This window comes from Fopius arisanus, unplaced genomic scaffold (assembly GCF_000806365.1).
Source record: "Fopius arisanus strain USDA-PBARC FA_bdor unplaced genomic scaffold, ASM80636v1 scaffold00017, whole genome shotgun sequence".
NCBI classification, from domain to species: Eukaryota; Metazoa; Arthropoda; class Insecta; order Hymenoptera; family Braconidae; genus Fopius; species Fopius arisanus.
The window spans coordinates 431,745-448,871 of record NW_011887756.1 but is presented as its reverse complement, the minus strand read 5'-3'; the positions used below and the strand labels follow the sequence as shown (position 1 = coordinate 448,871).

The 17,127-nt window shown below is 35.7% G+C and overlaps 2 protein-coding genes across 2 annotated transcripts in view; one reads left to right on the top strand and one right to left on the bottom strand.

Annotated features, from left to right (window-relative positions):
- Positions 1–100: 100 nt before the first annotated feature.
- The window catches only part of SLO2 (slowpoke 2), a 56,187-nt gene continuing 39,160 nt past the window's right edge, over positions 101–17,127 (bottom strand). Inside the window, exons 9-18 of the mRNA XM_011300467.1 lie at positions 15,885–16,140; positions 15,503–15,656; positions 10,969–11,074; positions 10,151–10,278; positions 9,827–10,078; positions 8,913–9,024; positions 6,823–7,008; positions 5,576–5,707; positions 4,144–4,254; positions 101–3,173 (exon numbers count right to left, since the gene is read on the bottom strand). Coding sequence (XP_011298769.1) covers positions 2,259–3,173; positions 4,144–4,254; positions 5,576–5,707; positions 6,823–7,008; positions 8,913–9,024; positions 9,827–10,078; positions 10,151–10,278; positions 10,969–11,074; positions 15,503–15,656; positions 15,885–16,140 — 2,352 coding nt within the window. The 3' untranslated portion in view covers positions 101–2,258. The remainder of the gene's footprint in view (positions 3,174–4,143; positions 4,255–5,575; positions 5,708–6,822; positions 7,009–8,912; positions 9,025–9,826; positions 10,079–10,150; positions 10,279–10,968; positions 11,075–15,502; positions 15,657–15,884; positions 16,141–17,127) is intronic.
- LOC105263870 (sugar transporter ERD6-like 14) lies at positions 11,152–14,372 on the top strand. The gene is made up of 4 exons (XM_011300353.1): positions 11,152–11,498; positions 12,393–12,667; positions 12,741–13,022; positions 13,112–14,372. The coding sequence occupies exons 1-4, from the start codon at positions 11,390–11,392 to the stop codon at positions 13,907–13,909; spliced, it is 1,464 nt and encodes a 487-aa protein (XP_011298655.1). The 5' UTR covers positions 11,152–11,389; the 3' UTR covers positions 13,910–14,372.

The window sequence follows — 17,127 nt, the reverse complement described above, 5'->3', positions numbered from 1 at the left end:
AACCGGAGCGTTTTATAAATATATGAATATGAATTGAATTATTAAAAGATATTATACTATTTATTTATCAACTTCTAATTAATGAATTATTTAATGTATTACCTTTTTGAAAAAAATAAAGTTTTTGGAATAAATTTCAATCAAAAAATAAAAAGTAATTATTGATGCTGATTTCTGGTCCATAAAAAAGATCCAAAATTTGAAAACCACTTGAACCTCCTGAAATATTGAGTTCAGCCGAAAAACTATTTACTTTTCCCTACAATAATTGTAAATTGGTCTCTGAATGAATTTCAGAATTTCTATAAGTATTTCGATACATCAGAAATACAATACAGAATAGGAGATTGTCGAGAAATAAAATGATTCTGTAATCGCTCAATAAATTATCAAAATAGCGATTAACGATTATAAAGCAAATGAAATATTAATGTTGATTACCTTCGTTATCCATTAAAATTCGTTTGAACTTTTTTTGTTTCATCAAGGGAGGATTTTCATTCGCTGATTTGTCAGACCAATCGAGCGATTGTTCTAGGTCGTGTCGTACAAAAATTTCTGGCGTTGATTATTCCACTCATTAACACGCCGATTTAATCCTACAATACCTAAAAATCTTCTTTAATTCCTCATCCATCAATTATTTATATCTTTTAATTCCTAAATACTTGGAATTGAATTTCACTAGCCGAGAGGAGGCATCGATCGTTAATTCGAGGGCTCATCATCCCCTTGAACTGTAATCATTAACAGTTAATTATCTAATTACACTTTTTCAATTTGTCTTTTTCATAACGTTTAAATAGAAAATCTCTCCTAAGTAATTACATAATTTTAGTTTAACGCAGTGAATGGTTATTTAATCGCGAAGTTCTCCTGTGATATGACGTCTAAATACATCCGCAGTGGAGTGAATTACATTATACTATTACGAAAACAAAATCACATTCTCCTCGAAAATTATAATTATTTCCATAAACAAAATCTGATAAATCGTATCACTGAAACACCACTCATCTTTTTCACTTGAAATTAAATATTCCTTCAATCATCAATATCTTCATGAAAAAATTCCAATGAAGCAGCAACAATTATGCAATTATGCAACAATCATGATAATTGAGACCTAATCAAGTGTAAATATTAAACAAACAATTAGCAAATGAATTTTATTTATCACTCCACTACTCAATGACTTTCTCAGTGATTTCGTGTAGTTCGAATGCATTTATTTTCTACTTACATATCTAATCTCCTGAAATAAATCCCCAAATGGTTCCTTTAAAAAACTAAACTAATAATTTTTGTATCGCAGTAATCGGCAACCAAGTCGTATCGTCTTGTGGTTAATCCGGTTTTTAATGCAGGGCACGGGTCGTTACGAGCACCACCTCCCGGGACTCCCTTCATCCGACATAGTGGCCTCCGAGCCGGGTCGTAAGCCGTTCGAATTCTCTTTAATATTTTGCGATTCATCACCATTTCATTGATACCGAACAAACGAAAGAACGTAATACCAACTAGAGATGCAAATTCGTAGAACATCATTGCATCCCTAATACCAACAGCCAATTATATTCTTGTTCTGTTGAATAAAAAGACTGAGTAATTGCTCAATTGAACCTCACGCAGATGAGAGAATTCTTCGGTTCCAGGGGAATTCCTTCGATTGTTTTTCAATCTTTTATATTTCTACAGTTATTTTTGATGAATCTCTTAAGGATATTTCCCCTGATATCACTCTGTTATCAGAGAATTAAGATCAGATTGGATTATTAATGGATGATTATCACTCGTTATTTAATAATCATATAGTCGATTCACACCAATAATTTTAATAATTTTAATTTATCTTCTCCATTGACCTAATGAGTGAGTGATTTACATTTATTCAAATTGAAATTAAATGGACTGACTGTTCAGTCAATAATTACTGATGGCGACTGAGAAATCTCTTCAAAACTGGCAAAGATGATGAACCAATCCTTCAATCAGAAAACTAAAAAACTAAAAGCAAAGAGATTGGATGGAGGCTGAATAGCTGGTGCGAATCTACTAAACAACTCCAAAAACACCTGAAATATTAAGTGTAATTATGAGCGAGTGAATTTTGGGGATGGAAAAAGGACAAACCGATGAATTCTCTCATCCACTAGAAGACGCCTCGTCTAATACCTAAAATGTCCATCTATGTGGGAACGCTATATCCACTTATTTCTGACTACACTGGAGAGTCGGCGTCCCCACATAAGGTTGTATCATACGATTGTCCCCTGTATGTGCTGAGGATCCTGATTGCTCTGTGACTGTTGTGTATTAACGAGTCCTTTGCTCTGAACAATAGGTGGATCATAGAGACCCCCAAGTGAACCGCCAAGACCCGCACCCAGAGGTGGACCAAGTGGAGCGCCTAAGCCAGTACCAAGTGCTGGCATAGATGGTAAACCAACATCGAGTATACCAGTATTACTTGCATTACCACCAGGTATACCCTCTTCAGGTGGTGTTACCTCTAGGCCAATAGATCCATTGAGTGCTATTTTAATAGGATTGTGATTTGTTGGATGGGACAACGCACCGAGGCCGATGTCCTCCAGGCTGCTCTTTCGTCGCGTGGTGAAACCCTGGCGAAGTGAATTGCTTCGTCTGAGTAGGATATCGTCTACCACGCGCAACGAATTCGAACGGCCGCGCAGGCTTCCGGCAACGGTGGGACTGTCCGGTAAAGAGAGTGAATTTGACTTGGTGCCACCGAGTGGTGGTGCCCTAGCCAAACCAATTCCCGAGCCCCTTCTGCTACCACCACTACCAATTCCCGATGATGCAACTGCCGCTGACATCTGGGCAACCAATTGAGCTGAGCAGAAGCTTATGTTTGATTTGCGTCTTGAGTTGTGACGCTCGAAGGTCTTCTGGGCTGAGAAGGGACTTGGCCGGACCAAGTACACGATATCACCCTCTTCGAGCTTGAGGTCGCAGCTTGGATTGATTATCACGTAGGAGAGACTGTTTCGCTTCTCTGAGACGTCGTCGTAATCGGCAACTGGTAGATTCAGGGACTCCATTCGTGAACGCACCAGGTTCGCTATTTCGGCGCGCTCTATCTGCTGGGTGTGATTATCACGGGCTTCGTCGGCTATTGAGACTGAGTACTGAGGACAGAAAATACGGATCTGATCGGCGATGGGACTCTGAGTCATCCTCACCACAATCTGACCGGTCAAATTATCAAATAGACGGTTCCTCTACCCCATGAAAAAAATTATAAATAATATATATTCAATACAATTCAATATATTCTTGGAATCTATTGTTACGTATTTGTTTCTTGGTTTTTCTCTAAAAACAAATAATTGCCAAAATCCATCAATTAATCAATCAATCAATTAATTAATCAATTAATCACCCAAACGTACAATAGTCATTGATATTAAAAGTACAATAATGCATCCGTCCATTTTATAATTCGAGCTGATCATTTTGGTCACGTGATGTGCGTACGTTTAAATCGGGAGTGCATACTTGGCGGGAGCCACTACCGCATCTTTGGAGATGAAAATTTTAAGCAATTGCATGACTAATTGTTCGTATGAAGATAGTTTATCTGTGGAAGTACTGGTGTATCATGAGAGTATACAAACAAAATGGAGTCCGGTAGGTTTAGTCGTACAATGGCTTAATGCATTTCTTATTCGTCTGAAGGGTTTCTTACGAGTATTTTATTGCCGGCTGTTGTCTGCTGTTGCTGGAGCGCAGATATTCGTCGCAGTGGATGATTTTCAGAGCGACATGAGCAGAGAAAAATTTCAGAAAGAGAATTCTATAGGACTGACTGAAATCTTGCGTCACGGAAATTTTTTCACTCGAGTGGAAAAATGTCAGTCAATTTCGATCGAACGAATTGTGTAATTACATTTGCGTAATTATCGTGTTTTGGATTATTGGAATGACAGAATGACATCCACAACTGAATTTTTGGGAAGGAGATGATTAAGGGGTTGTATTCGAATTTTTTTCTGCCCATTGATTATTAATAAAATCAATAATAAAATAATCGTTCATAGATGCATTTGAAATTCAAGCACATGAATTCACGGAATTTAATTAAGCATGAGACGTTAAACACTTATGCAATTTACTCACTGCCGATGCACCCTTTTCACGGGCAGAGCAATTTGACAGGCACGCAGCAGCCGCTGTACGGCGCATCTTGTACGTGACACCGACTCCTGTATCGCTCTCAGCATCCGAGTCCTGTTAAAAGAGGACAAGCAAAATATTTCGCTAACCCTTACTACTGACAATTGTTCCAGTTACAGCACCCTTGGGTGATCTTATTCATTCTATAACTGCCCGCTTCCCTGAAAATAAACTCACGATCCTACCGTCTAGGGCAAACTAGTCTAGATTTTTTTTATTTAATAATTAATTTCTTGGAGTAAATTAGTGAATGTCTAGTAGATGCGTGTTAGGGTCACGAGAATTTTTTCTAAACGATTTTAGGAGATCCTCTTTAATCGAATTACATAGGAACTTTACTGAGGATTTCATGGATTTTCTTTTTTTATTTGAGAATTAATTGATCACTGGATTCAGTTTTTATTAAATGATGAAATAATGAAAAGGAAAATGTTGCTTGTTTGAAAGTGAGAGAAGTGTAATCCAGTGAAAAAATTGTTCTTGCAGAGAGAAAGTGGTGAACTGAAGAAAATATTAACACTTGCTCGAGCTCCAGTCTTCGCTGTAGCTTTATCCATGAATCCTCTCCACTATTGCTTGAAAATAAGAGGATTCCCTTAATCTCAATTTCCACGGGAGTTCAAAGACTTCCAAGGGGACTACGTATCATAGGGATTCAATAAAGAGTGAATAAAGTAAAATTCATAATTTAATAAAATTACAGCAATCTTAAACGTACAAACATTTCAAAAAGAGAGAATGGGAAAAAATTTGAAAGAGATCACTCAATGGAATTATCATTCAGAGGACATTTTTATAATTATGTGAGGATAATAAAACAGTTGGAAGGATAAGGGGCTAACAGACGCTAAATAAATTTATGAAGAATGTCTCGTTCACCTAGATTACTGTCACGATGCATTCCTTTCATGAATAATTAATTCTCACCGCAAATGGTTCGATGAACTCTGGGTCACATCACGCTGTGCAAACAATGATTTGATATTCTATTTTTTAATTACTATTTTGGGGTTTTGGAGTTGTTGGAGAAATAGCTTTTTGGATCTACCTCAGACGTATTGATCACGAGAGATTAATTCGTTCTCTTTACTTCTACTTTAATCTGTCTGATGCAATTCGTAATAATTTAAGAGTCTATTTTAATGTATCTGTCGAGGGAATTTCTACAACGTTAGACTCATAAGCATAAATGCAGAGGAATGAGATGAGATAGAGGTGGATGTGATAAAAAGGAGCTAGCGCCAGAGAGCACATGCGCTACTCACAGCCATCTCAGCTTTTTTCATCTCTATTCAAAAATCTGTTTCGTTTTCTCAGCTGTCTCTTCTACAATTGGACGCCCTTCATATCTAAATGTTAATGAAATTTTACTCACGTTCGAGGTATCGGTAACACTCGTGTCCTGAGTTCTGTAGATACCTATCGGTATTTCATACGTTGTCGAGCACAGCTTTTGATAGAGTCTACCGTACGTTCGTATCCACATGTCATCTTTTGTGATTTGCATCTGCAATTAACGGACATAATTGGTGGAATTTTCAGACAATCAATTTTTTTTTTACGTATTTATTGAAAAATAATATACGAATGATTGGAGGACGTATCTCTTTACAGTTTTTGATTTTGTTTAAAAATTGGAATATTAATGTAACTTAAACTTAAAATCTTTAACAATTAAATCAATTATTTTATCTTCGAATCCATTTTTTTTTCTGATATTTTAACGAATAAATCGGAAGAAATTTTTTTTTTTTTAGGGAGTTACATTAGATGTTCCACTTAAATAAAAAAATCATCAGGAAGAGAGATCTCAATGGTTGTGATATAAATTAAATTATTATCCATAAAATTATTGTAATCTCGTAGATTACCGTGTCACATTGAGAGGCTAGAGATAAAAATGGAAAGTCAAGGATTTTTCAAGCGCGTTTATGGAAATAGATAAACGGATGAGTCTCGAAGGAAGAATTCTGAAATTGAGGGCGAGTCCTTCCTTCTCAAATAAACTCTCCACGTTACGATCTGGTTTTATACGTTGAAATCCTGTGGTTTTTTTCCAGTGATTTTACAATGCAGATATTATTACCAAGAATGCGGTAGTTATAAAAAGGGAATTGTGGAAGTTTATGATCGGAAGAAGAGGTGTTTATCGTGTCGGACAGCCGTTCTGCTGAGAAGTTACTGACTCTAGGTTTCTCATTTTAATTATTAATTTTTTAGTCATGAACTGAAAATTTTTATAAATCATCAAATCGCGTTCGTTAATTAACAAATTCATTTGACAATTGCCTCAAGCTTGAAGATTTTCATAATGCGTTTGCGTACTGCTCCCTTTTCCTTTCAATGAAATAACTAGATAAACAATTTATAAATAATGAATTCTTCGGGTCAATCGTGACGTGTCAGGAATTGTAATGAGAAATTTATTGGTTTGTGGTATTATTTTTAATGAAAATTGGGCATTGGCCTGTGGATATTTTAGAGCAGACGAAATTCAAGGAAAATTTTAATTTTTCCATTCCGAATATCAGCGAAACAAGGCCGAAGGCTCTTGCACATTAATGTGGATACATTAATGCAAATACCTGCAAATAAAAATGCATAAATAACGTGCGCACATACCGAGGTCAGAAAGCCAGAGCCTGGAGCTTGGTCAATACCGAGTAGAAGTCTGACGAATGTTATCACATAATCCTTAACAAAGGCCTGATACAAAAGTGTATCCAGCATTGATGCACTGAAGACACTACCAGCAGCAAATGGCAGTCTGAACATGTACGATATGTGTGATCCTCTCTCCTTTTCCCTCTACAACATTGTCCATTAATCAAATATTTCACCTAATTATTTTAAAACCTATCCCCTTCACTATTCGATGAATATTCTATAAGGAGAAATGCTGGGCTCTTAGGGTATCAACAGTTCAGCTCACTTTTTCTCATTATTATTGATAAGAAATTGAAATATTAACAGTGCAGTTGCTGTGAGATCTAGCACACATTGCATGCATTTGTATATTAATATTTATCCAGTCTATCAATTTTAATTTATTCATTTGGAGGATTGAGTCGGTGGTGAAGCGGTGGAGTTGATAATTTTGGGTGGAATTTATATTTGCAATTGAAATATCTCTGATAGTTTCTCATATTTCATAATCTCACTGAAACATCAGTCAAGTGATTGAATTATAAAAGCATTTTTTAGGAAAATTTTTCGTTGAATTTTTTAAACAAATTAGAATTATCAAGCGAACTTCACCCATTCACCACTGAAAGACGAACAGGATAATGACTATTTCATGCTCTTTATCGTTAATTGATTATCGAAAAGATTCAAGTACCACCGGATAGTTAATTGAGCTAATTAGTTCTGTGACAAATATGTGAGGCTCAGCTGCGATAATTAGAGTTAATTTATCTCTACATTGAGTGAACTACTGGGTACTCAAATCCCCTCCATCATTAATTGTTTAAAGTATTTATCTACTGTAGAGTTTTCGCAGCTCCGGGACACGAATCACGTGGCTGCAACGAATAATAATCATTTATTCGATAATTGAAACGATCTGAGTCATTTTCTGTACGTGCATTGATTTTATCTCTACCTCTTCCTCGAATTTCCCGAATATTTATTCGTCAAGCAAAAAATATTACAGTGGGAAAATCGTGGATTCTTGAAAATTTCACTCGACTTTTTCTCTAATTAATTAATTAATTGATTACGCGGAAATCATATTGAATGATTAAGTGGGTTAAATGAATAATCAGTGAGTTTTTAATTAGGTTCAATTTTTCAACGCCATTTCGTGGAACTTTTTTATAAATTTTTTGTCTTCCAGAAATATTTACTAAATTGCATGCGAGACGTATTTGACAGTCTTATTCTTTTTTTTTTTCAAGAATTCCACTACTTTCTCTGTACCCAAAGCTCATAAAGTGAATAAATCTCTATGGACTCATGGAAATAAACTCTAGAGATAGAAATAGAGTGCTATTCGATCGAATCGTTGATCGAATAACCAAGACCGAAGTGTTATGACGAGGCCATGACTCCTGTGAGAAACGAGTTCAAGAAATAGTAAAGAAGATTCTTGCATGACTAACTAAAAGTCCGAATTGGTCTACAGATCACACAATAAACTCCAACTCTTCAGCTATTAACATTTTAAAATGCCGTGTTGGAAAATTACACTTGAAATTTAAAGTAAAAAAAACTTTAAACCATTACCAACGATAAATTGACATGAAATTTCTGTAGAGTTCTCAATGGACGAATCAGTTAATTAAAAAAAATGAAAAAGATGAATGAGAAAATTGCTCCCCATTTGTAATCCAAATTGAATGAAAACTGATTAATTAAAAATTCATATGATTCGATAAGTTAACGAATTTCAAACTAACTGTGTCCTAATGAACTCCAACAATTTATTAATTGAACTTTCGCTGACTATTGAATTAATTGCCGAGAGTTGGGGTGGTTTTTTAAAAAATGAATGCATGAATTAGTGACGGTGGAATGAATTAATAATATTTTTACGGTCTTGGTAGATAGCAAGCTCACACGTGACAGATTCATTCGTAGTGACAGTCAATTGGATCTAATCATCATTCAGGTAATGAATTGAGAGGTCAGAGTGAGTGTTATTGTGTTACCGGGGAGCCCATGGGAGGCTCATCGGGATGGTTGTCACCGGAAGTAGCACTGAGGAGTACCTTTTCCATTTTGCTGAGGTGTAGTGCGTACTTGTCGTGCGCCCGGAATTGCATGAATCTCATATTGCTAGACTGCGACAGCTCAGTTATGCTCTTTATGCTGGGGAAGAATCTGTTGAATATTTATCGATTAACATTTGGGAATTTAATCAGGTCTGGGGATGGACGTTGGCAATTTTCGAAAGGCTTTTCCCAGCTACACTAGACCAGAGAGAGAATATCGATGGGATCGTCCGAAAATTCTTGGCATTATTCATTCGTATTGGAATTCATATCAGGATTCAACATTTACGAGGTTTTTTATGACTTTTAATTACTAATTGCGCATGTCCCATTTTTATTACAGACTGAAAATAAGAAATTATTGGACGATTCAATCCAACGGTTTTGGAAATTTTTTATCGATTTTTAATTGATTGTTTTCTAAATGGTTTTAATATTAAAACAGTTGTAGGAGAGTTTGTCGTTTAAAGCGCATTTTTCAGTGAAAAATAGTTTTTTTTTATTTTACAGTTTGTTGCAATCCGTGGAATTCTTCGGAATTCGAGTGATACCGATAATTTTTTATGTCGATACTCGAAACGCATTCAAGGACTTATGATTTCCGTTGAGAATGGAAAATCGATTTTTTTTCACGTTTAGTGGAGTCGATGTAATCGAATAAAATCGAATTACATCTCGAACTCTCACGTAATTCATAGACATAATTGTCTTTTTTTTAATTTTCCGGGAATCCCCATAACCATTTCCCAAATCCACTAGTTCCTAAAAACTTGATTGATCTCTTTAATTTCGTTTAAATCTAGAAAATAGAGAATAAAGCAATTTTCAATGCGCCTCCATTTCACTCGGGGTTGATATTGTGGTGTTCACGTGAAAGGAAAATGGTGAGAGATAAAAAGCATAAAACTCACTTGAACATTGTCTGAACAGCGACGATGGTATTGCAGTCGGCCAGTGTATCTTCTTCAGCGGAATTGCTCAACTCCTTGTTGACAACAACGACATTTTCGGCAAGTGTGATACCAGCACGAAGGAGGTCGTCGAGACAGTCAATCGATCCGAGCATCCAATATACCAGTGGAAAATAAGAGATGGCGTCTAGAAAGGCAATTTCCGGTCTTCTCTCCAGCAGAAGAATGATCGGGTTAAGAGAAGTTTTGGATCTGAGAGGAAGTAAACGTCAGTGGGTTAAATCACCACGGATGATTGAGTTGTCGAGACGCCATTTTACTCACCTGAAGTGAGCCCGCAGGGGAATTATGAAATTGTATATTCCGTTACTCGCGTAATCCGCTGCTAATATTATTGTTTTATTCTGCCAATTGTATTCTTTTGCGTTTCTGTAGCTGCAGTGCTCACAAACCTGAGGATTTTCATTTTTGTTGTACAATTTTTATTGATATTTTCATTTAACTTCGCCAAGTCGTAGAAATTCTAGTTGGATTATCTCTTCTGTGAATTCTTTAGGAATTTTTACGAAATTAAGGGACCGGGTGAAGTTTTGATAAGGACCTTTTTTGTAGGTCGCAATTAGCTCTATGAAAAAGATTTTATCAAAAATTTCGTGATTTGTCATACATTCCGAGATATTCGTGAAAAACCTCGCAATTTCCAAAATTGATGAAAACTAATAGTAAATTTGTTTGAAAAAGTTATTAATTGAAATAAATTGCACGCAATTGATTGAAATGAATATTTCGATGCAGGAGTTAAGAATGAATTAAAGAACTCCTTGCCTTTTTATCGAGCCAACAATTTAATTAGCGACGTAAAAAAAAATACGATTAACGAGTTCATAAATGAACAATTAAAATAAAAAACGGATGGAAAATTGAATTATAAAATTAAGGAACGTAATTATTCCACAACGAGGGAATGAAAGAAAAATTTGATGAGAATTTTTATCATGAATAGAGTAAAAAGTAGAATAAAAAATTGAAAACCCGTCGGTTTTAATTATAATTAATTAATTATAATTTTATCCATGACTCTCCGATAATTTCACCACAACCCCGCGATCAGAAAGGGTTATTATTAAATGAAATGAACAAACCTGCGCTAATTGCAGGCAGCACAATGGCTTTTTCTCTTTCAACAAATAACACAGTGTGGGTGATACTCCAATGAACGGTGAGACCGGTGGAAATCCTTTGACAATACTGAAATCAATGGAATAAATTGAATCTCCTCGAAGCCATTCTCAATATTAATAAATCTCAAAAAAATGGGAGTCATGCATGAGCTAGAAACATCCACTACGTCATATGGCAGCTAATAATTTAGACATAGATTAGTAAATGTTTGTGGTAAAACTGATAACGAGTATCGGTTAGAATATCGATGAGTAACAAAACAGAGTTTAGTGCAGGTATGAAGGCACACGAGTCGATTACACGCCGAACACTCGAAACGTCAACCTCGACAGAAGTGGAAATTAGTTTAGTCAGTGGTTCATAGATTTCAGCGAATCATTCATGAATTCTCTCGGTTGTCGATGCGATTTTTCCGAAGAGTCGAAGCAAGATAATCTCCAGGACATCCCACAGTCCAATGTTCGCCAATTCAATTTGAATCTCGTGTCTCGTGAGTAAAACGATTTATTTTTCTAATAATCCAATTAAAATTTAACAGAATGGAATTTTATTAGATTTTGTTACTAGATTTTCAGGGAGATTTGAAATTTCACTGTTTTTCTTTCTTTCAATTGAAGGCCATTCCTTTAGAAAATTAGCCAATGGTCTCGGAATTTAATTTTTTTTATCAATGGGTGTGATAAAAAATTTCCAGGAACGAGAGGCATAAACTTCTGAAAAGAATTTTTATGCGACAAACTTGAAGAATGGGAGAGATATTGCATTATCTTAAGTCAAAAAATTTTGGTCGTAAATTTCAACGATCTTTTTACTTGGAACGAAATTAATCTGAATCTCGCACCTCGCAAGTAGATTTATTCCTCGTTTAGTCAGACACACGCGTGAATTCCCGATGTTATTTTTTTGTTCTCGCATTCAATTTTATTACTTAATTATGAATCTCTAATTACTCTTCATAATTTCTAAACATTTTAAAACATTAAATCAACATTAAAAAAAAAACAAGAAATAAAAAGTGACAAGAATTACTGCACGTAATTAGCATTATTTAAATTACAATTGCACTCTTTGTTTCCTCAACCGTTTCCTGCTGATGATAAAAAAAAAATCATTTTCAATTTGAAAATGTGATATCAATATTCTTTCATTTCTATATTGTTGAATATTGGATTTATTTTATTTATTATCTTCTTGATTATTTAATTATTTTTATGAATCATTAAAGAATCCATAATTTTTCTCTCAATTTTGAAATGGAGAGAATTTTTTAAAAATTCAAAAATTGCATTCAATATACTGCGCGCGCAGTATATGGAATTACTGGGAATTCCCGAGTTTCTTCTTATTACTCGGTCGACAATCTCGATATATTTAAATCTTCCAGTGTGTCTCGGTGCGGCAAGCATCGGTTTAACCCTGGGCTGGCCAGAGTCATCAATAACATATCACGTAAACATAATCAAGTGCGATGACATATGCTACGACCTCTCCAACGATGGCAGCTCAACAATTCACATGATCGTTAACCTGGGATCATGTTTGGGTGCCCTAGTGCCAGCTTGTCTCGTCAATATATCGGGTCGTCGTCACAGCTTCTGTATATCAGCAATATCGAGTATTATATTCTGGCTGATTCTTGGAATAGCCAGAGACAATATCGTAATACCCCTTTTATCCGCCGCCATTTGTTATACCCCATGATTTTTTACTTTTATTTTATTTCCCATCGTAGACACTGATGCTCGGTGCTGCTGTTGGTGGATTTTCTGCTGGATTGTTCATTGTAACATCGACGATGTACGTGGGGGAAGTATCGTCTCCGGATCAACGTGGTATTGTTGGTTCATTGGCAGCATTTTTTGCCTACCTCGGTATCGTTATCAGCACGACCATTTCCTCGTTCCATCCTGATCAGTTGATTCCACTCCTCATGTGCACCGTATCTGTTGGATTTTTACTGACGATATACTTTTGGATGATTGAGTCGCCGTATTATATATACGAGACTGGCAAAGTGAGGGCTTCATATCCCTTATCCTTTTAAATTAACAATTATTGATATGTCAATAATAATAATCTCAAGAATCGGATCTCCAATTGCAGACCCTCGAAGCCAAATTGGCGTTGAAAGCTCTTCGAGGTGCTCACCACGTGCTGGACGTCGAGTTGGAATACAAATCGATGGAAAAGTTCTTCGACGTCAACGAGAAGAAATTGCAGGAGAGTGGAAATCCCCTGAAGCTCGTATTCTCTTCGAGCAGCCGTCGAATCCCAACATCCATCACGATGCTGTTGCTATGCATCAGCCAATTAGTTGGTAATTTCGCAATGGACTTCTACAGTAAAAGCTTTCTCGATGACTTTCACCCGAAGATATCGAAGATCTTGATAGCATCACTGGATCTGACATCCGTTGGCATCTGCGTGTTCTTCATTGAGAAACTCGGAAGGAAGCCTCTGCTGTTGCTGTCCATCGGTGGATCCAGCATTTGTTGTCTTGTTTTAGCAATCGACGTTGCTCTCTATCAAGCTAATCACGAGCATATGCTCTATTCCAGTGAAAAACTCGTTACTCTTGGTATCGTCATCGTTTATTACGCCTCGTACTCATTAGGTGTCGCACCAATTCTTCCTCTTCTCACAAGTGAAGTCTTCTCCAGCAAGATGAAAACCATTTCCATGAGCATCTGCTTTTCCGTGTTCTATTTAGCTGTCATGATCAATCAAGCTGTCTTCGAGATAATCAATTTCAAAAAGGGATTGTATGTGGCATTTTTGTCGTTTACACTTGTTGGATCATTTGGCCTTTTATTCGTTATTGTGTTCTTACCGGAGACCAGGGCCAAGAGCCTGTCGCAGATTCAGAATGAATTGGCTGATTATACGTTCTTCGTGGCTTAGAAAAGAAATACTGAATGGGGAGAGGTAAATCGAGCAGTGAAATAGCTGTGCTCAACGAAATACGATTATTCAAACGGTGGAGGACAGAATTACACGTTTGAGGTAATTTAATGAATAATCTAAATCCAGTCCTGGTGAAATGGTAATGGCAATTGGTTTGCAACTGGAAAAATGTTCGATTGAGAGAATAAAGATTTTCACTGTCCCTTTCTTAGTCTCTCATCGAGATGGAAGAGGGAATTGAAATTTGTATAAAAGTGACAGGTGTTCATTTCAACTGCTCGAGCGTCAAATTCAACGAATTATTTTACAAAAAAGTAAAATTCTATTCATTCTCATTTACATCTGAATTTTTCGAATGTGAAGACTTCACCACAACAGTATTAAATCATCATTGATCGCTAGTGCATACTATTCATTTAGAAAATTGTAATCAATTAATTCAGAAAGACAGAAAATTGTACATAAGCAGCAGGTAAAGCGTTGGGATTATTTAATTCTATTCATTTATTTATTCTGATTGAGGAGTTGATTATAAAAGACAGACGAGGAAATTAATTTATTGGAAAAGAGAAGGAAAGAGAGATAATTTCTACGCTAACTTATAGAAATGAGTTGCTAGAATGAAGTGTAATGATTTAAGTTAATAAGTGAGTTTGAAAAAATATAATTGCACCGTAGTGCACTCAACTCACCCCTTGAAGCTGTGGAGACCCGTTAAATCATTCGAGGCGTGGAGTGCAGCAAAGGCAGTGCACAAAGTGCGATGCGATAGGGAAGAGACATCGAAACACACATCCATTTGAGGATATCATTTTTATTTTTTTTTTTTAGGGTTGAGTCAGGCAGGATCGAACAGCATCATTTGAATTATTATTTTTTGGCAGTGCAACCACATCACGTCGATAGACATTTAATTAGGACAAACATTAACCGTCACTTATTTTTTCAAAACATATCTCTCAATCCATTAATTAAATATGCAGATATTAAATTCATTTACTTTGATGATAATTAGCAATCCATCATTTCTAGGAATAACACTAGAAAATTTCGAGACTTTATCGCTATATTTGTGGACTAGAATTTTCACGACTAAAAATACTACAGACAATTTTTTATTTCTTGAGAGTAAAATAAAAAAGGAGATATGGCATTGTAAAGAAGTTTCTGGAATCTATAAAATTGTTTACGATATCTTGGGAAAAATGACATGAAAAATAAAAATTCATCACGTATTGTTACGATGGAAAATCAATTTCAACGTTTATTTAAATTTCTGGATTTTTGTTATCTAATTAACCATTCTCTCACTAAATAATTGTGCTTTTATTACCTGTCAACTAAATTTTACCCCTCACCCCAGAAACAATTGTCGCAATAAAAATAAATTGAATAAAAAAAAATTCACTTTTCACACTTCGAAAGGGGAAAATTTGATAGTGCAAAATATTAAAGGGTTGCAAAATTAAACATTCAGTGCTCTATGCTCTCGAAGATTCACCAATTAAAACGGATAGGAAAATTCGAGAGAGGGTAGAGAAAGAGACAGAGATAAACATACAGATAGGATAAGAGATCAAAAAGACTTACGCAATTTTTTCACTGGGCGATCTCCAGGGCACATCGTCATCCATCTCGTCCTCGGACTCATCTGCTTCATGATCCAAGGACTCCTGACCAGGTAGATGTAAGGTTGAACTCGTCAGCATATCCGGAACCGGAAGTATACTAGGTCTTCTGCTGCCTAGAAACAGAAAATTTTTCTGACTGACGTCTTCGAATTCTTCACCAATTGATTGATCTTTGTCTCTCGTCTGTTGATCCAGTTAGAGTTAATCATAAAATTTAATACTTCTTGATAATTGCGTGGGCTTATTATAATTTATAATTATCGGATCGTGGGATTATAAATAATCCCGAAATTCAACAGTAATTGGTCAATCTTATTTAGGGGTTTGTACGTTCTTCGAACCTCGTCTTTGCATTAATATCTCTGGACTCAGTAAATTTGGATTAGTATCCATTGAGCGTGGCACATCCAGATGATTCCCTGTGATTGGTGTTTGAGGGCTTGATCCAGCGTCCCTCAAACACTGTCTTGAATCCGTTAAATTGGCTGGATCCAAGTACGTAGTTGCTGAAATTACAACGAAACAAACAATCTTGAATGTTAATTCTTCGGAACAATCTCCAACTCGTAACTGAACTAAACTCGGTTGAATTCCATGGTTTCACGAGTTAAATCCTGGACTGGCAAAACACTATTTTTGAACTCAAAGAATTTAGTAAGATATCTTCGAGGTAAGTAGGTATTTTTGAAAACGTCAAATTCACTATTTCTACACTATCTCGTCGAGTGATTTGAGATTAAATAATTCTATTGATTAAACAGCACCCGCGATGGGGTCGAGTGCCAAAGGGCAGGGATTGAGTGGTTATTGTTCACATCGAACGCTTTAAGCGATAAAAAAAAACGACTTCAGCATGATTCCAACGTCATTGATCCAAATTCTAAAAAAATAAAATGACATACACATACACTTCTGCCAATACAATAAATTTCAATTAAAGCTAGAGCACTGACGATTGACAATGCTGCCTAATTATCGTATAATTTCACTTGACAAAATAAAATTCCAGTGATGGAAATGTCAATAAAAGTTAATTAAGGTCATTAAAAATGGGTGGAGGGAATCCGTGGAAACTAGCCCGATCGGTGAGAAACCGACGGATCGATATTTATTTATTTTCTTCTCGTCTTGTTTGGTATTTTCACTTTGTTGGAAAATCGTGTGGAACCAATTCACCCGGTTTTATTAGATTTCTATGGATTCCATCACCAGAGTACTTTGTCCTCACAATAAGTTGTAAAAGCGTAGCAGCACATATAACACATCTCGCTAGAAACTTCAGAAGCTCCATGCACCATTACAATCTTATCTTTCTATTATTCATAAAAACATTGTTAATGATTCAGTTCCTCGTTTAGCAAGTATATTTCAGATAATGCGATTGTAGACGGCTAGCCTGTAAGCGCAATTAAATTGATAAGTGATGTCATTAAAATGACTGACAAACTCAAGAAAGTTCTTTACACTGACGAAAAGTCGTTAATTAAAAATCATTGTGACACGATTAATTAATTTAAATTCCAATGAATTCCGACTCTTTTCAATAAGCATATCCAAGTGAATTCTTTTCATTTAAAATTCCGT

What these genes read in the sequence shown, in the direction of transcription:
- LOC105263870 (XM_011300353.1), top strand. Translation starts at nt 11,390, where the DNA reads ATGAATTCTCTCGGTTGTCGATGCGATTTTTCCGAAGAGTCGAAGCAA. An exon ending in GAATAGCCAGAGACAATATC is followed by an intron (nt 12,668 to 12,740) that starts GTAATACCCCTT and finishes TTCCCATCGTAG; the next exon opens with ACACTGATGCTCGGTGCTGC. An exon ending in ATATATACGAGACTGGCAAA is followed by an intron (nt 13,023 to 13,111) that starts GTGAGGGCTTCA and finishes CTCCAATTGCAG; the next exon opens with ACCCTCGAAGCCAAATTGGC.